At 48.9% G+C, this 24,196-nt stretch overlaps 1 protein-coding gene across 2 annotated transcripts in view; it reads right to left on the bottom strand.

The window, feature by feature from the left end:
• Positions 1-385: 385 nt before the first annotated feature.
• ZBTB47 (zinc finger and BTB domain containing 47) overlaps positions 386-24,196 on the bottom strand; it is a 55,751-nt gene continuing 31,940 nt past the window's right edge. Inside the window, exons 2-6 of one of the 2 annotated variants that reach the window (XM_084859455.1) lie at positions 21,418-22,869; positions 12,288-12,435; positions 10,864-10,979; positions 6,740-6,884; positions 386-3,989 (exon numbers count right to left, since the gene is read on the bottom strand). In XM_084859455.1, coding sequence (XP_084715581.1) covers positions 3,580-3,989; positions 6,740-6,884; positions 10,864-10,979; positions 12,288-12,435; positions 21,418-22,869 — 2,271 coding nt within the window. In that variant the 3' untranslated portion in view covers positions 386-3,579. The remainder of the gene's footprint in view (positions 3,990-6,739; positions 6,885-10,863; positions 10,980-12,287; positions 12,436-21,417; positions 22,870-24,196) is intronic. The other variant, XM_084859456.1, reaches the window with a different exon arrangement.

Here is a 24,196-nt window from a genome sequence, read left to right as displayed (position 1 = left end):
GGTTAAGCACAGTCTCAGACACTGATGCTCTCCAGCAAATGCCGTTTCTCCCCTGCCCTACACACACTAGTCACCTGTTGGGGAGGACACGGCGTAGCTGGGGCTTGATGACATCAGTGGGTGTGGCCACACCCCTGATGTCATCCAGGTGGGTGGGTGGGTGGGGTCAATCCCCCCTCCCCCAAATCAGTTCCCCGTTCCTGCACTAATGTTACGTGGCAAAAAGAGGCACCCCCTAGTGGTAGGAAATACAACAGCACGTGTGGGTGCCAATACCTCCTAGCCCCTGGAGAAATACCAAGGCGGCCATGATCATTTAGGCTGGAGTACTGCTCCCCCGGCAGGCTAGAAATAAAAACATATGCAGATTATACGCATGACTGTTAAAACGAAAAATCGCAATATATTTTCTAGAACATTTCTTAAGATGCTTCTTTAAAACAAAAAAAGGTCTCAGAACTCGGTCCTTCCCTCCCGCCCCTGTCCCAATCCCTCGAGAACTATACAGAATAAAGTGCTTCATTGTAAATATTTCTTTTCACGCTAAAAGAGAGCCACCGATACACGTTTCCTCACCCCCATCCCCCTTCTTGGCATACTTGGGCAATGGAGAATGAATGCTGGAAAAGTAATACGCGGCCAGATACCAGGCGTTCGGAAAATTAGCTTGAGGCATGTGAAGTGATTTGCATGTTCGTTTGTCCTTCTTCCGAGCCGATATGTGCTACCGACGTTTCGGGGCAGGAAACGCATTTCCCTCTTCTTAGTGTCGACTCCCACTCTATAGTGTCTTGGAGCGGTCTGTCATGGAGGGTCACCCTGGGCAGCCTGCGTGCCAGCAAGCCAAAGGCTTAAAACGTTCAATGGTTCTTTCCCAAAGAGTTCGATCCTGTGCTGTTTGTCCCAACACCCTACCGCTTCGCAATTATTGCACTGTCTCGACCTTTCTTTTTGAGCCACAACTTTCGAGTCGCGCCTTGTCCTTGTCCATTCGCGTGTTATGGCTGTTGTTCCAGGGACCAGCCCTGCTTGAGTTCAGAGAAACACAACAAAACATACATAGAGAGGCAAAGGGGTCTGGACACATCCCAGATGAAGAGGATGTGCCAGGTTTCGGGGTGGAGGCAGGGAAGAGGAACACCCCCCCATCCCCCCAAGCAGATGTCCAATGAAGCTCCTACGATGTCCATGTGCATGGACCCGCTTGCGCACATAGTTCCTGTATGCCGACAGGGCAAATCTACCCATGCGCTGCTGTTGTTCAAGCTCTGCCCATCTCCGTCGGGTCTGAACGGGCACGTGTCTTTGCAATGAATGGAGCTCGCTCAACAGCGGCGCGCTGGGGAACCGATTGCGCACAGACGTTTCATTAGCCTGCAACAGAGTCTGGAATAACTTATAAGTATTGAGGAAAAGTTATTATGATGGATTAATAAAGTGCAAAAAAGGTTAAAATAATAGATTCTTAACATTTTTTTAAAAAAATTAAAAGGCGGGATATCTTTCCCCAAGCCAGATCAAAAGCATCCAACAGAGGAGAACCTAGGCAAGGTATGTGTCTAGAGGTGTTTGCTTTAGTGCATTAGACCACTGAAGGACAGCATCTCTTCACTGGAATTCAAGAAGGATGTAGACCAAATGTTGGCATTCTTTGTGCAAGTGGATGTGTCCCCCTGTCGGTTTCTCTCTAGTCTAAACCACTTCCCAATACTGAATCAGATACTCCAGGACTTTTCCTTAAAGCCTGCATCTCCTAAAACCCACGCAGATGGACGAAGACGAGTTCCATGGACAGAGAGGGAAACCAAGACAAAAGCCTCTCCTATCCTGGTGTGGTTTCATAGGCCGTCAAAAAAGGCTAACACGTTTCTACTAGCGTGCAGGAAGAAAGAGGCCATGTGAGAAACAGAGGCTGAGGAACCGCAAGTCACGCTGAGTGACCAGTGATAATAGGAATGCAACGAGAGCCGTGCAATTTGAGGACCTGTCCTGGGCACCACCACAAAATGGCTGCCCTGGGAAGCGTGGCGAAGGACAAGGAACCTGCCCAAATGACCTGCCCAAACGACCTCTGTGAACAAACCGCAGTGTTCCAGCAAAAGGGCCCAATGGCAACCATGGGAAAGCAGGAAAGAGAGTCAACCCGGGATGCGGGTGGGAGGAGCTCATACCTATATGCGTTTTCATGTGCTTGTCAAAGTACTGCTTCATGGTGAAGTCCTTTCTGCACTAAACAACTCCTCTGAGCCCAGTTCAGCACCAACAGAAACAGCTGCTGGTATATTGGGAAAAAAACTGGTAGAGCCCCTGAGTTGCATGCAGAAGGCTCCAGGTTCGATCCACAGCATCTCCAAGTAGGGCTGGAAAAACTCCTGCCTGAAGTTCCTGGAGAGCCGCTGCCAGTCAGTGTCGGCAATGCTGGATTAGATAGACCAATGGTCTCACTCAGTCTAAAGCGGCTTCGTAGGTTCCTATCAGTGGAATCTCCGACGTCAACAGGGCGGTGAATCCGCTTCGGGTTTCAGTCAGAACTCTAAAGGAGCTCTCCAAGGTGCGGAAGCACCTTGGAGAGCTCCTTTAGAGTTCTGACTGAAACCCGGAGCAGATTCACCGCCCCGCTGACATCGGAGCCACCAGCCTCCACTATTCCTACGTAAAATGTGTTAATTTTAAAAAAGTAAGTGGCAGGGGTAGGCCATCTTGGTGGGAACCAAGAAGGGTGTCTGGGGATGCATTGGTGCCTATGGACACCACATTGCCTATCTGGTCGCCCATGGGAAATCTAGAAGCAGAACACGAGAGTGACAGCGTTCTCCTGTTCTCATTCCCCAGCATACTGCCTCCGATAGTGGAGGGAATATATGGCCATCCTGACTAGTAACCTTGGATAGCCTTATCCGTCATGAATTTGTCTAATAACGAGTGATGGAGAGAGGAAGCAAAGAAGAGGCCGGTTTTGAGAGGACACGCGGGAGACACACTCAAACATCCAGCCGCCACCCCCCACCCGCCATCACGGCATCACTGCCCCACAACTTTCTGTTTCCTCTCCGCTCTGCAGGGAGAAGTTTTTGTGACTCCCCGCTTCTCTCAAGAGGAAAATATGAAGCCACAACGGCCCCTCTGCCAAGCCTTTTGGCCAAGCTTCATGGCCACAAACTCCAAAGGAAACACACACGCCTTCCACTCCCCCACACACACCTGGCAGGACAGATTAGGGGGACAGAAGTCATCCGAATGGTCTCGGCCCTTCCCTGGATCGCCGGAATCACACAAACAGCAGCAGCACTTGGTGCACATCCTTACATGTACGAACATGGCAGAATGTTGCCTTCAGATCCTATGCAGCTGGAGCAGCAAAGACGGCTTGCAGGCGCTTGATGCTCCCGCTCAGGGCTGAGAATATCAAGCCATTCAAGCTGAAGACAATGGATTAAGCCTGTTAGAAAATAAACTAAACTAAAACAAAGAACACCCAATGCAAGGTCTTCCCCCAACCATCAGTGATGTTCACGACGGAGACGCCTGATGGGTGCTTGCTGAATGACAGGCCAGTTTTATGCGCACGCACCACAGGGCCTAGTTGTTCAAGTTCACTCTACTGCCGGAGAAGAGAGGAGGGGGTGGTGGTAAGAGGGGAGGAGGGGGGAGGCTCGGCGCGTGCGCATGCATGAGCGGCAAAGGCAGCACATGGGAATGTGGTGTCGTTGAGTGGAGTGGAACCCCGGCCGTCAAGTGAGGTGAGTGGGCGCTCTGGGGAGCGGAGAGGCCGAGGGAGTTCGCCTCGCTGTTGCTGTCCGAAGCCACGGGGTTGCTGACCCGGAAGCACCTCTCCTTGTGGGCCTTGAGCATGTTGGAGAACCGGAAGCGCTGGCCGCACACGTCGCACGGGTAGGGCTTCTCCCCCGTGTGCGTCCGGCGATGGCGCTTCATGTTGGGCCGGCTGGTGAAGCTTTTCCCGCAGATCTCGCAGATGTACGGCTTTTCACCTGGGGAGGGGGAAGAAAGGAAGGCCAGGGATTCTTTCCACAGCTGTGCTGACTCTGCATTAAACACATCTATGTTTCTGTATATATCGCAACATTGCGCCATGTGAAGCTGAAGCCTGCAACCTGTATAAGGCTGTGTGCAAATGCAATTTGTACGCTGGTGACATTCTCCAGTCAGCGGCCCAACCGCATCCAAACAGATACGCGCCCTGTCACAGACAGCGCAGCACTGATGTCCCGTCACAGACTTAACTTGAGCTTGCTGTATTTTGTTTGGTACGACAAAAGCCGTCGGGAGCTGAAGATGAGCATGGCTGGCACTTGACTTCAGCTCCACGAGAACCAGCTCGATCGCAACCCAGGAATGCAAGAACCGCTGGTTCTGTGAGAAATCGGTGTACCTTTGCCTCCGGTGAACAGATTTCTCTCGATCCTGAAGAAAGCAGCTGTGCAGCCTGAAAGCCAACTTGTTTGATTCTTGGGCAGTCTTCCCCAAGCTGATGCCCAGCAAACGTTTCTGACTACAACTCCCAGCATCCCCCAGACCCACACATCTGGAGGGCACCAACTCGGGGAAGGCTGTTCTAAAGATATAACCGTCTGTGTATCGAATGCCAGTCAAACACTCCCCCGCCCTGCCCCGCTTGAAGACGCACCAGTTTACTCAGGCTTTCCTTGAAGTGCAATTGCGCTGCTCTGTGTTACTGTTTTTCTAATGTTTTTAACGTATTTATTATCTTACATGGTTTTTATATTGGCTTTTATAGGGCGCAATCCTATGCAGGTTTAGACGGAAAAGAGTCCTACCACTCCCAGCATTCCCCAGCCAGCTATGCTGGCTGGGGAATGCTGGGAGTGGTAGGACTCTTTTCTGTCTAAACCTGCGTAGGATTGTGCCCTAAATCGCTTAGAAATCTTAAGATATCAAGCACTATATAAGTAGTTTTGGGCACAATCCTACGCAGGTTTAGACAGAGAAAAGGCCTACAACTGCCAGCATGCCCCAGCCAGCCATGCTGGCTGGGGCATGCTGGGAGTTGTAAGCCTTTTTTCTGTCCAAACATGCATAGGATTGCGCCTTTAATTAAATAACTACATTAATTCTCCAGTGGAGCTTGCTTTTCCGGAGGGGGAAAAAAAAACTCACCACGGGGAAGGGGGTTTGAGGTCGCCAACAGCAGAGGGCCCTCTCAGTCGGGAGAGGGCTGGTGGGCTCCGTCCTCTTTTCCAAGAACTGAGCGAGCGACGCTGGAAGCGTCTTTTGCCTCTAGGGCTCATAAAGTCCGAACCACCACCTCCCCCAAGATCCCCAGGGAGAAACAAAACAAAACACAGCCAGCTTCACCACACCGGCAGTGTCTCCCGCTGCTTTCCCAGGACGAGGAAGGCGCCACTGGGACTCTCCTGTCCTTAATGGAGCCCTCTGCTGCCAGGTCTCTTGAACCCCTTCCCCAAACTGAGGGTGTATTTTTTCCCCTTGGGGGAGAAGGTCAAGGTAGCAGGGAGTGGAATGACGAGGGTCCTTTAAGTGTTCTTTTCAAACACTCAAACAGCAAATAACGTTTGACGGTTTTTGAGAGTTTGAAGAGAATACGCAAAGGGCCCCCGAGTGATTTTGGGGGGCGAGCCGCAGGCTCCTTACCATCACTACCAGCTGTGCCAATTTTCTACTTGGGAGGGTTAGGGAAACATGCCACAGTGTGATTCCCCCCACCTGCTGAGTGAAGTGGTACAGTCCATTCTATGACCTCAGGACTCTACCACTTCATTCTGCTGCCTGTTAAAGACTTCTACAAGAAAAAAAACCCAAATCCATATCACCATAATACTGTTACTGTTTGTTTACTTATTTATTTATTTTAAAATCTTATCCCCCACCCCTTCCTCCAAAAGCAGCTTACAATATTAATAAAACAAAAATCAGTAAAATGGCAATGAAATCCTACTAGCCAGTGTGGTGTAGTGGTTAGAGTGTTCGACTGGGACTCGAACTGGGTTCTAGTTCCCACTTGGCCATGAAGCTCACTGGGTGACTTTGGGCCAGTCACTGACTTTGCCCAACCTACCTCACAGGGTTGTTGTGAGATGGTTGCTGAAATGGAGAGGAGGTTGAAATGGAGAGGAGGGGGACCATGCAAGCCAACTTGAGTTCCTTGCAAGAGGAAAAAGGCCAAGAAATAACAACAACAACAATAAATACTATCACAATACAACAAGTTAAAATACAACAATAATCATCCAGCCTAAAACACCAAAAGCATCAAGACAGGAGCCAAATATTTTTGTAAATAAAAAGATATTTAACTTACATTTAAAAATAATGAGAGTGGGTAATCACACCTCTCTTTGGAGGGAGTTCCACACACGGGGGTCACCACCTGAGAATGTCTACCTCATTCCCCCACCCTCTTCATCTTATTCAGGGGAGGTGGGGAACTGAGCAGGGCATCTCCAGCAGATCTCAATCCTTTGAGCTGGCCTAACGAAGGTATTATGGAGATATGGACTTTGGATTTTTTCTTTTGGCCCACGTGGCTACTTTCACTTTTTGTTTAGACTTTGCATCCTTTCATAAGAGGCGAATCCTGGGATGCCGAGATCCCTCTAAACCTGGGACTGATAGAATGAGCCGAACCCCAGTGCACAGCCTCTGTGAACAAACTGCAGTGTTCCAGCAAAAGGGCCCGATGGCAACCGTGGGAAAGCAGGAAAGCGAGTCAACCCAGGATGCGGATGGGAGGGGCTCGTACCTGTATGCGTTTTCATGTGCTCATCAAAGTACTGCTTCATGTTGAAGTCCTTTCCGCACCACTGGCACATGAACTGTTTGTGTCCGATGTGGATGCTCATGTGGGAGCGCAGCTGGTACTTGTACTGGAACCGCTCGTTGCAGTTCTGGGAAAAGAGGGGATGACGTTGCAGAAATAAAAAGGAAAGAAGAGAGGAAAGGAGCGTGCATGGGGGAGAGATTGGGGGGAGGGAGGGGGAGCGAGACGCACCTTGCTGGATTACAGCAAACATACATCTAACGCTGTATTTAGTTCCTGCCTTTCCTCCGCAGCATACACGGTTGTTTCCCCACCACTGTGTTGTATCCTCACAACAATCCTGCGAGGTAGGTTAGGCTGAGAGAGCGGCCGGCCCAAGGTCAGCCAACTGAGCTTTGTGCCTGAGTTCAATTTTGAACCCAGGCTGCCTAGTCCAACACCAGGACCACTACAACACGCAGTCTTGCCTGGTTTCTAAAGGGAGCCAGAAGGAGCGCGCACCACACTTCTCCTTTCCTTTTTGGGTGAAATGTGGGGCAAACTTTCTACCACGCCTTGCTTTAAAACGTGGCAGGGCCACCAGGAGCCAGATACAACTGCTCTGGAGCTCAGACTGGCGGTCCATCAACCCAGGCTGCAACGCTGGCCTTCGGCTGAGGCATCACGGCACAACCGCAAGGTTGTAGCGCCACTATTTTCTTTGTGACTGTTTCTCGAAAGAGGACGCGTGGGTTCACACTTAACAAGAACCCACCACGGGAGAATTTCCCCGCGGAGCTCCTCGCTGTGGTGGCGGCAGCCATTTTGAATATTCAAGCGGCAGTGGTGGGGCACCATAGCTTGTTGTCACGTGCAGACCTGGCGAGGGCGGGTTGCTGGAGTACTTGAAAAGCCACCTGCAACCCTAAAACAGCCCATGGGTTCTGGGTGGCATGTCAACCTCTTTATCAACTCACCCCCGCTGGGTTTGTATGTTACGACAAGCTACGGTGTGCCCCTGCCGCAGCTCAAATATCCGAAATGGAGACCCCGTGACGAAATACCCTGTGGGGAAATTCCCCTAGGGTGAACATAAGAATGTAAGAAGAGCCTTGCTGGATCAGACCAAGGGTCCATCTAGTCCAGCATTCTGTTCACAGGCAACTGATTGGCCACTGTGTGAAGCCCACAGGCAGGACACGAGTGCAACAGCACCCTCCCACCCATGTTCCCCAGCAACTGGTGTACCTGGGCATACTGCCTCTGATACTGGAGGTCACATGTGGTCATCAGGACTAGTAGCCATTGATAGCCTTCTCCTCCAGGAATTTGTCCAACCCCCTTTTAAAGCCATCCAAATTGGTGGCCATCACCACATCTTGTGGTAGAGAATCCCACAGTTTAATTCTGCGCTGTGTGAAGAAGTCCTCCCTTTTTTCTGAATCTCTCACCATTCAGCTTCATGGGATGACCCCACTGGGTTTTAGTATTATGACAGAGGGAGAAAAATATCTCCCTATCCACTTTCTCCCCACCATCCATAATTTTGTACACCTCTATCATGTCCCCCCTTACTCACCTTTTCTCCAAGTGAACCAGATGAGAGAGAGAGAGAGAGAGAGAGAGAGCAAAGGCCATAGCTCAGTGGTAGAGCACCTGCCAGGCATGCAGAACGTCTCGGGTTCAACCCCCAGCATCTCCCAGTGGGGCCAAACCCCTGAGAGCGGCCACCGGTTCACTGTAAACCAGTCTTCCGCAATCTTCCGCAGACAGGTGGAATGACAACACCCATACTCTCCAGCCACTGCAACCGCTGGCCATACTGGCCAGGGATACTGGGAACTGTAGTCCAACAAGTCTGGAGGGGACCATGTTGGAGGTTGCTGGTGTAGAGAACACTGAGCTAGATGACTCAATGGCCTGTCTTGGTACAAGCAGGCTTCATTTGCTCATCTGCTCAGGGGAGCTCAGTGGTGGAGCCCCAGCTCTGCATGCAGAACATCCCAGAATGTCCCCGATCCCCGGCTGGGAAAGACCCTGGACTGCCTCAACCCGTCTGTGTAGACCGGAGTGGGCAGAAGGTAGATCTCCAGGTGTTTGGGACTTCAGCTCCAAGCATTCCTGACCAGTGGCTACGGCGGCAGGGGCTTAGAGGACTTGGAGTCCAAAACATCTGGAGATCTACCTTCTGCTCACCCCTGGTATAGACCAGCTGCCTGGGTTCCCCTGATGAGCTGGACTACCTGAGCAACTCCTTAAGGATCTTTTGCCTCCTTAAGAGTCCCACCTTCCTTTTAAACTTCCCCTTCCCAATAATGCAGTGTTTAGGCTGTAGACGTGGGGTAACCGACACTCCAGACACCTGGGGTTTAACACAGCAGTTTACTGGTAAATTAAAACAATCACATTACAACAAAAAAGTATTTACAGAATAGAGCTGGGTGATACAAAAGGCATTAAGAGAAATAAAAGTTGAAGAAACTCAACTTCCTCTACCCTAGCTGCACTTAAGACTTCTCCAGGCTGCTTCTTCCTGCTCTCACTTCCTGCTCTGGCCTTCTCTCTGGTCTTCCTTTCCCTCTCACTGGTTCTCTCTCCCTTCATATCCCCTTCTTCCCCAAAACCAAAAGTACTGTTTCAAACCTGAAGATACAAAACTTAACTCAGGAAGATGAAACCTAGCCAGGGAAATGAAACTACTCCTCTCAGGGATACCCCTCCCAACGAAAAAACCCAGGCCTCTAGGCCTGACCTTTTTACCTTGCCTCAGTAGGCCTCAAACATTCACACCAGCCTTCCCTCAACTTGGGCCCTAGAGGACTACAACTCCCATTATCTCCAGCCAACCAGAACAGAGAAAGAGACTGAAAGAGAGAAGAAAGATCAGCAGGAGGTATAGGACCTCAACAAGCAAATACGTCTTCACACAAGCTACAATTAACTCAAGGAATTCAGTATCAACAGATGTGGTGATGCACCGAAAAGGCTGAATGGACTAAAGGGAAACCTCGAAAGTGGCACAAGAAACAATGCAGGTTGCAGACAGATATGTTTCAAGGTAAAGGCTTCTTGGAGGAGCTGAAACTATTTCCTGAAAGCCACCTCTGAAGACAGTTGTACATGATTTTCTGAAAGCATAAAAAAAAAAAAAAAGACAAGCCAGGGTGAACTTCAGACCTTTGAGTTGAAAAATGGAATGGTGCCCTTGCTCGTACCTGCCAAAAAAAACAAGTCTGAATGCTGACGGGTTACAGAGCCGCTAATGAAAGGGGAGGCAGGGGGAAAGATGGGAAATGGTGTCTGAAGTGTGTCAAAACTGAACAGCTACTGGCAACAAATCCACGCAGTTGTGGAATGAACAGACAGGAATAGAGAGCCTTTGGTCAGCTTCGCACGATAGCATTCAGTAGGAGACTGGAAACCAGAAGGAGCTCACGCCCAATTGAGATCAGATGCCTTTCATGCAGGTAGCAATTGTGCAAATGGCTTTTTAAATGGAAAACAAGGAGAAGAATCGTGGTTATTATGTCACCATCACCAGCCATTTCAGCAGGCTGAACTGAGGGAGGTAAGTCAGCAAAGCGGATCCATTCCACCAGTCCTGCTTGAAAGACTTAATTTTTTCCCCTCTTCCCACCCCTTTTTCTTTCTGTGCTGTGTCTTTTGAGATTGCAAGCCTGTGGGCGGGGACTGTCACGTTTCATGGATTGTTTGAAAACCGCTCCAGGGGCCTTTGTGGCCAAGGAGTGTGCTAAAAAATACTTCAAATAAACAAATAAATAACAACGCTGCTTGTTAAATTTTATCTGTATGCTGCCTTGAGATCTTAATGATATAGGACAGGATAGAAATGTTATGAATGAATGAATGAATGAATGAATGAATGAATGAGAGAGCCAAGGCATATGTGATCAGATGTAGATTTTAGACATAAATTGCTGGTGTGGGCCCCCCAATCCAGATCAGGACTGCAGAGGGGAGTAAAGGGTTAACCCCATCTCCCCACTCTGATCATTTTGGATCGGGGCCCTGCAATTATTATTTTTTTTAAGCCATTAGTGCAATTGCTAATTGCCTGAATGGTTTCATGTGAGGTTTGGCCCTTAGAAATGGATACTTATTCTTACCTCGCATTTAAATGGTTTCTCCCCCGAGTGCTGGAGGGAATGCACCTTCAATGACATGCTTCGTTTGAATGACTTCCCACAAGTTTCGCAGGTGAAGGGCATGTCCTTGGTATGAGCTAGAAAAGCAAGGAGAGGAATCATGGTTATTCATGTCAAGCTGTTCGCTAAAGAGCAAACTAAACCATACGATCAGGAGAATCATGCGGTGCGGCTCTTGCTAGAACACACCATTTCTGATTGCGCTTGCGGGAGACCATAAATCTGAATGCTTCCCTCACATGTGCACATAGAAGACTAGCAAATCAGGGAGAAGACTGTGCTAGAACTTTTCTCCCTGACACACTAGTTCTCCCAGTTTGGGGAGTTTCTTTTAAAACAACAGGAACGGGCGAGCAAGTGAAGCGTGGGATTTCCCCTCCCGCCTTGCAATCCAAAATGGTACAGTCCAGCAAGGGCGGCCCCATGCAATTCTGATCATGTTGCTCAGCTCAAAAGGAATTCAGGGGGAAGATCAGGAGTAAGCTTCTAAATTGCTACAGCAACAAAGGTCTGGATCTCTCTAAACCAGATGTTCATAATCCAGACTGGATGAACTGATGCTGGTGATTACAAGCTGCCGACACGTAACAACAACAGATAGGGGAGTTTGAGAGAATAGGGGAGCAACAAAAGAAAATGTCTGCAGAGGAAGTTGGATCAAGAACAAACACACAAGAATCCCACTGTTTTAACCCTGGCTACCCAAAGCTGATTCAAAGAAAGGAGGTTGACAGGCCTTCTGAAATGCATCCAGGATCCAGGTTTTCACAACTCTCCAAGGAAGGAAGTTCCACTGTTGAGGGGGCGACCTTCACAAAAACCTCTTTCACAAGGATGTAGTCCTCAAGAAAATAGTTAAGAGGAAGCTCTCGTTTGTTCTTAAAGACTGTGGTGTGACAGAAGGCAGGGAAGTGGTGGGCCCAAGCCTTTAAGGGCTGAGGGCAGGGTGCCCCTGGACTAGTTGCCCACCAAGGTAGCCTACCCTCCCATGGTTTTTAAAAAATTAATACGTTTATTTGCTGGCACCTGGGACTGGTACAAAGCTAAGTGAGGGCCTCCAGCCACTACTGTCTTCATTTCCCATGAATGCTTTAGGCTATGCAGTGAGGCTCAGGGGCGTTCTTTGGAAATGAAGATTGAGGACAGACATTTCGTGGTGGTGCCCAGGACAGGTTCTGAAATGGCCAAATGTGCCTACGGGCTGAAAAAGGGTGCTTGCCCCTGGCTTAGGGCAAAACCCAGCACCTTGACCTGTGCCTGAAAGACACAAGGGTTTCGATGGCCTATGGCCACAGGTAGTGCTGACGCAAAAACCTCCTAGTGGGCCCCCGCACACAATGCAAACCGGCCCTTACATCATCCACCTGTGCCCTCGCCCCACTCACCAACCATGTGTTTCCGCACGTGCGCCATGGTGTAGAACTTCTTCTCGCAGATCTCACAGGAGAACTTCTTCTCTGCGTAGCCATGAACGATTTTGTTGTGCTCATGGAGGGACCAGAGCTTCTTAAAGGCTTTCCCACAAGTTACACACTGCAAGGAACCAGGGCCCAAAGGTCACGAGAAACGTGTAATGCGGGGGGGCCCCTCCCGGTTCCCGTACCACGATCCTGGCCCATACATGTGACCTCGTGAGTCGTGAAAAAGAAGTGTCTGTCTTGATTCTGAAATGACCTTTTCCACATTGCTGAAGTTACACACAGCACACGCTGCAGCTTTTCTATAATGCTCAAACATGCCCCCCCCACACACTGCCTTTTTGCTGTTTTTGTTGAACACAAAGGTGATCACAAAGAAAAGAAATGCGTTCTCAGGATGCAAAAATAAATGTAATGTAGGAAGCCCAATGCGTTTCAGCCTTTTTCTTATTTTTAGGCCTTCTTCAGAGGGCTGTAACATTTATGGTAATAAAATTTATGAATAGGACAACACAATTAACACAATTTAACATAATTAAAACATTACTAAGATACAAATTGCCACAAGGGCTAATGCACATATAGCATATAGGTTCATACTAGAGAAAAAAGCCTGCAGAATTTTTTCAGCAAAAGATTGTCTCCTGTGTCAATTAGGGATGTACGGACTGTGTAAAATCCCCTCCGCCTGTGTTTCGCAGATTGTCGGGTCCCTTTTGTTCCGTCATCCGCCCACAGACAGATGCGAATAATTTTTTTGTTGTCATGAGGAAAAATACGGAACTAATTACGTAAATATTTACGTAACTATTTACGTAAGTATTTACATAATTTATCTCAGTACATAACATTTAGTGTATCGTCCCCCATTCCATTCAACGTTTCCTCAGCAGAAATTTACATATTTTTCTACAGATTTATATGCGTAAATTTCAGGAAAGTAAAAAAAATCATCCGAAAGTCCACAGACTCTGCAAGGCCTGAGCGGGTCACTCCGCAGCGGATTCCGCAGATCGGATTCTTAGAAATCTGAGCTCATTTTAATCCACCTCGAATTTCTCCAGCATCCCTAGTGTCAATCGACTGCTGACTGGCAAAGACATTACTCGAATCCTATCTTATACTTTTTGGTCCATTTTTTTCTAGTTCTATCAGGTGTTTCCATGTTAATGTAATCTAGCCATGTTCTAAAACTAAACTGAACTGTTGTAGCTAGGGAGTGTGTGTAAATCACCCATGGTTCATAAGAGTGGTAAAAATTCAAGGTCTTCATTTAAACCACATGGAGAGTGTTCAGTCTCGGAATCCACTCAGCTTCTCTCCTCAACAGTTATTTTTCCTCCTTATTGTCAAGCTTATCCAGCGCCCATAATTTTAGATCTGTGGGAGAATGCTGTTCTGCAAAATGGCTTACAAGTGGGGCACCTGGTCTGTTGTTCTTAATGTTACTCAAGTGCTTCCCTATCTGTCTTCTTAAGGGTCTGTTTTCCCACATGAAGCTTAGGGCATTTATACTGGACAGCATAAATTACAGAGACACTACTGCAGGTAGTGGCAATTTCTATCTTAGTAATACTTTAATTAATTTAATTACACGATAGGCTTCTTACAATGAATTTATTTTTGCATCCTGAGAACCCGTTTCTCTTCTTGGTGATCTACTCTGGATGCTCACCTCCTTCTGTTTTCTTGAACACACAGGTGGCCAGCTACAGGAGAGCTAGGGACCGTTCCCCCCACCCCCGGCCAGGTGCCCCCAAAGTTAATATTTTTTTAAATGGTGCCCGTAGCACCATAAAAGGGTCAAATTTAGCTTGCAAAAAAGCTAAATTTGACCCTTTTGGCACTCCATACTGCTCTGAATACCATTTTTTTTTTCATGTAAAATTTGGTGGCACAGTGGGAGGTGGTGTGGACCTGTGGCTCACATGTTGCCCACCTCTGGTTTAACATAACATGCAGCCTGAGGAAGAGTCCAACAAAACTTGCGGACTATTTTGTAACATTTTGCTTGGTCCTAATAAACGTATTATCCTGTTGATGTTCTGATTTTTGTTTGTTTGTTCTAATGTACCAACACAGCTGCAAAAAAATTTAATAGACCAATTCCCTTCATATCTTTATTATTCTGGCTTCATTCACGGCAAAATCATGAATTATCCCTCCACCCCACTCCAAAGTCAATTTCTCTTGCTAGTTCAAACTCAAGAAAGAAAGGTGGCTAAGGGCACAATCCTATGCATGTTTAAACAGATAAAGGTCCTACAACTCCCAGCATTACCCAGCCAGCATGCTCCCCACCAGGCACTCCACAGGCCAGATGATGTCAGTGGCCTTGGCCACGCCCACTGGTGTCATCACCACACCTACCCATTTTGCTGTTCTCTATGCTTAGAGAAAAGGAGAGTTGTTAAAAGCTAGGAGAAGGCTATCAATGGCTACTAGTCCTGATGGCTATATGTTAGCTCCAGTATCAAAGGCAGTATGCCTATGTATGCCAGTTGCTGGGGGCCATGGGTGTAAGGGTGCTGTTGCACTCATGTCCTGCTTGTGGGTTCCTGTTTGACAACTGGTTGGCCATTGTGTGAACGGAATGTTGGACCAGATGGATCCTTGCTCTGATCCAGCAGGGCTCTTCTTATGTTCCTATGAGAGGTAGGGAGTTCAGTGCCTCTCAGCATGGAGAAAGGGACTCGGCTTGTGCTGGGAACAGCACTGGCTGAGTCTCTAGCTTTGCACAGTGGTGTGGCATCCCCATACGCCATGCAAGTCCATCCCTGCTTTTGTCTCCAACCTGTTATCTCCTATCTCAGATTGGAGATAACTGCAGAGATTTCTCTAGGGGGCAGGACTTGGAGGCCACGCCCCACCCCACGGAGGAATCCAAGGAGACTCTGTGGGCCGGATGGAGAACCTTCTTGGGCCAGGATTAGGCCCACAGTCCGGAGATTCCGTATCCATGATGTATAGACTGCCCTATTAAAAAAAATGTCCTCACGGTGGCTCAACATAAAATAGAAAGAAATTAAAAATTCAACAACAACACTAGTGTTCTGCCAAGCAGCTACTAGGCCTTGCTTTTGTGATGTTCTGGGCACTTAGCCTTCAAGGAAATAATATAGCTTTGTGTCCTTACATGCTGAGAGAAAGTGCCAAACAAAAAAAAGCTCAATTTCACAACTGTTCCACCAAACCAAAATAAACTTTTGCATGAAAAGGCAGGTGAGCCGTCTAGCCAGAAACTGCGGCTTTTTCTCCTTTCTGTAGCATGCAGGCCCTATTTAGCTGTAAATCAGCCTTCCCCAACCTGCTGCCCTCCAGCACGCTGGGAGTTGAGGTCCAACGCTAGAGGGCACCAGGTTGGGGAAGGCTGCTGTAAACTGATCAGCTGCATTGGTAACAGCAACCAATTAATAAGTATACATTCTCAGACAATGTATGAATTAGAAAATTGAAAATTCGATTTTAAACTTGTCCCATCTTCTTGACAGTTTAAAAACTACCCAGTCTGGCACCCTGTAACGTCCCTTTGCTTCTCCCTACAATTAGCAGAATAATAGGTTATGCAAAATAACACATCTAGCCAAATTTGTGGGATTTATCCAGGTTGCAGACTTGCTGCTCCCACAATTTTTTGGCACAAGTTTAAGGAGCCCTGTCTGCTGACCACAAGTCATGGCATAGGGCCACTGCAGTGCAACAGAGTGTTGGATTGGGACCAGGGGCGAGCCCCGAATTCAATTTCCTGTATAGCCCTGAAGCTCACTGAATTACTTGGGGCCGAACACCACCTCTTAGGATAATTTACCTTGCAAAGTTGTTGCAACCCTAAAACAGAGGGAGGGCAAGAGCTCCTTGAAGGAATGGCAGGAAGGAAGTGTAATAGTGTAATAAATAAATAAATAAATAAATGAAGGAATGAAGGAATAAGATCTCCACTTTGTCCAGCCTTATCTCCCAGCTTCCTTTGTTTGACCCACTACAGAGCTACCCCATTGGCTGCTAACATCATCTTCTGGCTGGCCAGCCAAGGAAGCATGCCAGCCCCCAATACAGACCAGGTCTGATGGTTTGGCCAACCCAAAAAGGCTTCTGGCCCCACCTGATAATTTTCCAACTGGATTCTTGCTTGTTGGCCAGATGCAGGGGCGTTACTAGGCTAGGGCTTATGAGCCCCCCAACACTGAATCTATTTTTGAGGACCTCACCAACCCACAGTGGTTGAGTGTGGGCTGTTGTTGAACTGTGGGTTGTTTGTTGAACTGTGGGTGTGCGTGTTGCCTGAACCCAGGACATTTTCCACGGGTGGCTTGTTAACCACGCAGTGTGGCTTGTTAACCACCCTGAACAACCCAACAACAAACCATGGGTTCTCAAGGTGGCTTGATCGAGAAATACAAGCCACATTGCATGGTTAACGAGCCACCCAGTATAAAATGTCCTGGGTTCAGACAACACGCTAACCCACGGTTCAACAAACAATCCATGGTTCAACAACAACCCACACTCAACCACTGAGTGTGGGTTACCGTCTTGTGTGAACCTAGTCATTGTGTCCATTGATGCCAATGGAAGGATTTTTCTCTCTGCTTAACTGCCATACAGGGGGAAATTTTAAAGGGAGATGGCAGCTGGGGAGGGAAGGGTTAATTCTCTCTTCCCCAACAGCTGCAACACCCCCACTGCTCCCAAAAATCTCTCCCTGCGTGGCAATTAAACTTAGGAAAACAACTTTTTCCCAGTAGTTTGTAATGATTTAGGGGAAGGCTGCAAATCAATTGAATATTTGATTTTGAGATTGTTTGGATGAGAAATTAACTGTCCGGCTTTGCCTCCTGTGAAATTTAAATAAACCCTAGTAATTATCTCTAGATATGCATATATAGATAGAAATCAACATATGCAAATTTCATGCAGATTTCTGGCCTAGGGGCCTGGGCCCCAATCTTTTAAGTGCCCACCAACACTCCTAGCCAGACTCCAGTCACTTACCCCCACACATGGAAAAGTTACATAAATTTGTCTTGGGAGATTCAGGACAGACGAAAGGATGGGCTTCTCTACCAGCGCGTAGTTAAAGTATGGAATCTGGTACTACTAGATGTAGTGATGGCCACCAGCTGGGATGGTTTCACAAGGGAATTGTACAAATTCATGGAGGAGGAGGCTGTCAATGGCCTCAAGTCATGATGGTTATATATTACCTCCAGGATCAAAGGCAGTATGCCTATGTATAGGGATTGTCTAAAATCCGTTCCGTCTGTGTTTCACAGACTGTCAGGCGCCTTTTGTTCTGTTGTCTGTCCATTGACAGAATCAGACTTTTTTTTTGTTTCCAAATTTCAGCAAATTCGAATTTCCACATATATGCAATTTCACATGTGCAAATGAGCAAATTCCCCCCACGCATTTTCACGCCTTAGCCTATGAGGGAAATGTGCTTTTGTGGCCAGGTTTTTTTCATTTTGTGTATTTTTCTATGATGAAATGTGCATAAAATTCAGGGAAGTTAAAAAATTGGGCCACCAGTTTCCAGAATCCGCCTGCCAGGGGAAAAGCCAGTCCGCTGCAGAATACGCAGGTCGAATTCATGAAAATCCAAACTCATTTGGTTCTCTTGCAGATTTCTCCAACATCCCTACCTATGTATCCGTCCCTGGGAAATACGAGCTGTAGGGTGCTATTGCACTCATGTCCTACTTGTGGGTTTTCCTTTGAGGCAGCCGGTTGGCCACTGTGTAAACACAATGCTGGACTAGATGGACCCTTGGTTGATCCAGCAGGGCTCTTCTTAGGTACTTATGTACTGCATCCCTACCCCCACCCCCACCCTCATTTCTTTCCTACCCTACCTTGTGATGGGTGGGGAGATTTGAAAGGGGAGATTTGGAGGGGAGATAAGAAAAATCCCATGGCTGCTGGGATGCTAGATCATCAGTCTTAAGAATTTTCTCCAAGATGACATATTCATAAAGCAAAGTAGTGGAGGTTCACATTGGGAGCCAACTCAGCTCCGGATGTATTTATTTGTAAAGGCATTTGGCATACAGGCAAGTATTTTATCAGTTTTCGTGATGCCTTTATTGTATTTTATTATGTATTTGTAATTTTAGAGTTATGATTTTAATAGCATTTGTATGCTGTACTGTTGTATATGGGTTCTTAGCCGCCTTGGGGTCCTTGCAAGGGAGGGTGGGATATAAATCCAATTGAATCAATCAATAAATATGGCTATATGCTACTTCCAGTATCAGAGGCAGCATGCCTCTGTACATCCGCTGCTGGGGAATATGCACGGGAGGATGCTGTTGCACTCATGTCCTGCCTGTGGGCTTCACTTGCAACTGTTTGGCCACTGTGGGAACAGAATGCTGGACTAGATGGACCCTTGGTTGATCCAGCAGGGCTTTGCTTATGTTCAGATTGGAAGGAATTGGTGGCAGGGGAGACTGGATTTGGGGAGGGTGTGTGTGTAAGTTCTACATCTGGTTGGCAGGTGCAAATGTGTTTTTTTTGGGGGGGATGTGTAACCTGAAACTCGAAGATCTTATGTCTGTGCACCCTCTGGCCTGGATCACAGGGCTTTTCCTTGTGTGCATGCTTGTTCGATCCATGGCTGCAGCAGCATCTGACTTGCATGTGTGAATGGACCCACGCAGCGCAGACAGGATCGTTCTCTTGCCTGGCGTCACTCCGAGCACCACGGAGGGTTTCATATATTTAGCAGCGAGTTGTCATGCGTTAAGAAGGCTAGAGATGAATGTGTGCTTGTGAATCGGCATGCAGGGTTGGATGGGGAACGAGCGCTTATGTTCTTCAGAACACTCAAGGCTACGTTGTATTTTTCTTGCTGCTAATTCCAGGAGCGGATCCACAGACTCAAGACTCCAACCAGCCTCTTCCAGTTGCGTCCCCAGCCCGCTCATGTGTAATTCCATTTTTTGCCACTAACTGGCATTGCAGCTGTACCTATAAAACCTTCAGCACAAGCCGTCAGCCAGAAAAAATTGCCCTTCCCAGAAAACACTTAACATTCAGATCAGGCCATCAAGAGGCCCCGTGTCACAGAGATCTGAGCCACACAACTGCATTTTTGAGTCCTACACATGCCCCCATGCCCCCCAACAATTCAAGCCCATTTGGGTGATCTTTCAAACAGCCAACCAGCATGGGGATTAGTGGCAGCTCAGCATGCAGCGGTGCTCGCCTGCGGGCGGCCTCCAGGGCTCTTGTCCGGGTCACTCCTGGCCCAACCCAGAAATGAAGCCGTTTGTGCCAGGAGTGACATCACAGCCCCGGTATGTTCTCCAGCCTCCTTTGCAAGGGACCAGGGCTGCAGGCCCCGGCGAAGGAAGGAGAGTCAAGCAAGGAGCAACGAGGCAGCCTAACACGACGGCAACTCTCCTGGAGTTGCATCCGGTTAAAAAGTACGAAGCGGCAAAACCATGGGGGATGTACTCGGATCTGTGCTGTGCCTCCAGGAGCACGGCTGCAGAACCTTTTTCTGATTCCATTTCTGAGACGCAATTGGGGGCCGCATTCCGGGGGGTGGGCGGGGACAAAAACACCAGCCTATTTTAGCTTTAAGTTCTTACTGCCAGGGACTCAGCCTCAGTACAAGCATTTCGACCATTTTGAATGGAGAAACGGCTTGCCAAAAGGCGGGAAAACACCAGAACATTGGTGGTTGGGAAGAAGTGGGTGGGGACGGGGGGAAGGGGTGTGGCCTTCTGGGGAACCCTGGAGGGCTGGATTTGGGCCCACAGAGGGCTGGATTTGCCCACCAAGCCTGAGGCCCCACACCCCTATTCTGGGGGTATAGTGATGCTGTTGTGGGAACACATCCCTCCCATGCAATGTGGAGGTCACCCAGAATTTGCTACTTGGGGTTCACAGGGAGAGCAAGTCAGAGAGCCTTATCCTGGCAATCCCATTTTGCAAAAAGAAAAACCCTCTCCCCTGCCCTTTGCCCCCGCAGGGTTTGGGGATCTTACAGGGAATGACACTGGGGGGAGGGGGATTCAGAGCCCACACAGCATCGGAGACTGGCGCATGGCGAGCAAACAACACTGACTGCATTATACTAAATCTCCCTGAAGAGGGACCTGCATGTGGTCCGAAACATGTTGGGACCTTCAGTGGAGGCTGGTGGCTCTGTTGTCAGTGGGGCAGTAAATCCGCTCCAGGTTTCGGTCAGAACTCTAGAGGAGCTATCCAAGGTGCTTCCGCACCTTGGATTGCTCCTTAAGAGTTCTGACCAAAACCCGGAGTGGATTCACTGCCCCACTGACATAAGAACGTAAGAAGAGCCCTGCTGGATCAGAGCAAGGGTCCATCCAGTCCAGCACTCTGTTCACACAGTAGCCAACCAGCTGTTGACCGGGAACCCACAAGCAGGGCATGAGCAACAGCACCCTCCCACCCATGTTCCTCAGCAACTGGTGCACACAGGCTCACTGCCTCTGGTACTGGAGGTAGCACATGGCCATCAAGACTAGTTGTCATGGATAGCCTTTTCCTCCAGGAATTTGTCCAACCCCCTTTTAAAGCCATCCCAATTGGTGGCCATCACTACATCCTGCAGCAGCGAGTTCCATAGTTTAACTCTGCGCTGTGTGAAGAAGTCCTTCCTTTCATCTGTCCTGAATCTCCCACCAATCAGCTTCATGGGATGACCCCTTTGGGTTCCAGTATTTTGACAGAGGGAGAAAAAGGTCTCCCTATCCACATTCTCCACACGATGAATAATTTTGTACACCTCCATCATGCCTCCCCTTACCCTCCTTTTTTCCAAGCTAAGCAATACCAGCTGTTGTACCCTTCTCTCATAGGGGAGATGCTCCAGCCCCTTGATCATTGTAGTTGCCCTTTTCTGCCCTTTCTCCAGTTCTACAATGTCTTTTTTTAGGCGTGGTGACCAGAGCTGCACACAGCATTCCAGGTGTGGCCGCACCATGGATTTGTAAAGGGGCGCTCTGATGTTGGCAGTTTCGCTCTCAGTTCCTTTTCTAATTATGCCTAACATGGAGCTTGCCTTTTGAGCCACCAGCCTCCACTGTGGGCAACAAACTCCCCAGCCCTTGCGGGGAGGCCTCACCTGGATGTTCTTCTCACAGTCCGTTTGGTGGTGCAGCAGCAGCTCGCTCTCCAGCAGGAACCTCTTGCCACATTTGTCGCAGATCTGCATGCGGCTGTGGGTGACGTTCATGTGCTTCTCCAGGTACCAGCGGTTGTTGAAAACCCGGGGGCACTTCTTGCAGGGGTAGTGCTGCTTCTCCTCCAGCTTGACCTTTTGGCCGAGGCTGTCCTGCTCCTTCTTCCTCTTCCTGCCTCTTGGGTCCTCCCCTTCCTCCTCGGCTTCCTCCTCCCCATCCCCCGCCTCCTCCTCCATCGCCACCGCAACCGTGGCCGTCTCCTGCGACCTGGTGGACATGGAAGACTTGGTGGCCTTGGGCGACTGGCTCGGCCTACGGGGCAGCCCCACCTTCTCCCTTTTAATCTCAGCCACCACCTCTTCCCCATCGTCCTCCTCGTCGTCCTCCTCCTCCTCAGTGGTCTCTTCGACGTCCTCCTCTTCCGTGTGCTCTTCTTCCTCCTCCTCCTCCTCCTCCTCCCCCACTTCAGCATCATCGTCTTCCTCCTCCCTTGCCCCATTTTCCGCCTCTCGGCCCTCCTCAGCAGTGTGCCCTTCTCCTTCAGGCCTCCCGATCACTGTGGCAATAGAGGCTGCTGGGTTGGCCCCGGAAGGTTTCCCCTCCGTCCCCTTGGAGACGTTGAGGGTCTGGTTGTTGAGGTTGACCTCCACAATGATCTGCTCACCGTGGTTGTAAGAGCTTTGGTCGCCCAGATCCACCTCTGCCTCTTCACCCTCCACTTTGCAGGCGGGCGGGCCACTATCTTTCTCCTCCTTGTAATACTTCTTGCCGGCAATAGCGGGAAGGTTCTGGTTGCCTCCACAGGCCACACCATCCTCCACTCGCACAGAATACGGATCGTTCCCTTCCCGGGCGTAGATCTTGGGGTGCAGGGGATCCATCTCTTGCTTGATGTCACAGTAATACTGCGACGGGACGCTTTTGCCACAGTTGTCTGGAGGCAGCGCCATATTGCTCGCCATGACCAAGCTGAGGGATCTGGTGTTGATGAGCTCTTGGCAGGAGGACGCGATGTTACTCATCTGCAAGACGGCTGCTGCATTCAGGACGTCCTGCACGCTGCACGCATTGACCAGGAGCTTAGAGGTATAGATGAAATTCAGGATCTGCTGGAGGCCTCGTGAGGTCAGGGCCTCCAGGGAGAGCTCCACCCGTTGGAGCTGCTTGTTCTGGGTGAACAGGGAGTGGAAGAACTGGCTGTAGGCCGCAAGGACCCCCTTGTGGGCCGGGAAGACGCTCTTCTGCTGCACCAAGACAATGTCAACGTCGCACAGGTCTGGTTGAAACAGGCGCTGCTCGTTCAGTCTGTCCATCAAACGCGTGAAGTGGAGGGCTACATCCTCCACCAGAGAGTACTCAGCGGTAGGGTAGTCAGTTGTCTTTTCAACTATCAGCTGTCAGAAGGAAAGAAAGGAAAAGAAGAGAGATTAAGAACTGCTGTCTGAAAACTCAACCCTCCTTCTTCCCGTTTGGATGGCGGGAGCTCGGCGGACTTAAGAGAAAACTTCCTCCCACCGTGAGCTTTCAGATGGCTTTCAAAAGGGGTGATGGCCACCAATTTGGATGGCTTTGAAAGGGGGTTGGATAAATTCCTATTAGTCCTGGTGGCTATGTGCTACCTCCACCTTCAGAGGCAGTATGCCCAGGTACACCAGTTGCTGGGGAACATGGGTGGGAGGGTGCTCCTGCACTTGTGTCGTGCTTGTGGGTTCCTGGTTGACAGCTGGCTGGTCACTGTGTGGACAGAGCGATGGACTGGATGGACCCTTGGCCTGATGCAGCATGGCTATGTTCTTATCAACCGGGAACACACTTTAGTATTCCATTGATGCACCAAATCAGGACCACAGGGGCATGCATAGGAGTGGCTGCCCTTCATCTTCATTGTGGAGATTCACCATAGCCCGGTGCACGTCTTCTGGAAGCAACGCAAGATGCTTTTAATTCAAAATGGTGGCCAAGGATGGCGAGGGATTGGATAGAAAAGGGGAGTTGAACCTCTTTCAGCCTGAGGCCCAAATTCCATTTCAGAGAGGGCCCATATTCTTATGGTGCGCGGGGCCAAGGCAAAATGGGAAGGGCCAAAAATACCTGCATATTTTAGCTTAAAGCACTTACTGCCAGTAATTATGCCGTAGGAGAGGCATTTCTCGCTCTCTGGGGAGAAGGGCCTTCTCTGCTGTGGCACCTCGGTTGTGGAATGCTCTCCCCTCAGAGGCCCAATTGGCACAGACATTGGTTTCATTTCAGTGCCAAGTAAAAACATGGCTTTTTACCAAAAAAGTTGAACACTGTTTTATTGTTTTAGATTTTAATTGCTATTAGCTTATTTAATGCTTAATATGTTTTTAGCTATTTACATTATTTATTGTTTTATACTGTTTAAATCAATTTTATCTGTACACTGCCCTGAGATCTTAATGATATAGGGTGGGATAGAAATGTTTTAAATAAATAAATGACACAACAAAATCCAACCTTTTAGGATGGGGGGAAAAACTGCAAAAAAGCTGGGAAACGACTGGTGGCCAGGGACAGGACGGTGGGCGTGGCCATCTGGGGGCCCCAGGGTGCTGGCCCTGGCCCTGGCTCTCAGGCCTGAGGTTATATACCCTGGGTGTATAATAATAAGCATACTGTTATCCACACTAAGTCCTTGGGACTGGGTGGGGAGGGCATGCTAAAACTCCAATTGAATACATAAACCTCTCCGGCCCAGTT

Source organism: Heloderma suspectum, chromosome 5 (genome assembly GCF_057233095.1).
Source record: "Heloderma suspectum isolate Gila_16-S chromosome 5, 16-S_ref, whole genome shotgun sequence".
In the NCBI taxonomy this organism is placed as follows: Eukaryota; Metazoa; Chordata; class Lepidosauria; order Squamata; family Helodermatidae; genus Heloderma; species Heloderma suspectum.
The sequence above is the reverse complement of the archived record's forward strand: the minus strand, read 5'-3'. Positions and strand labels throughout refer to the sequence as shown.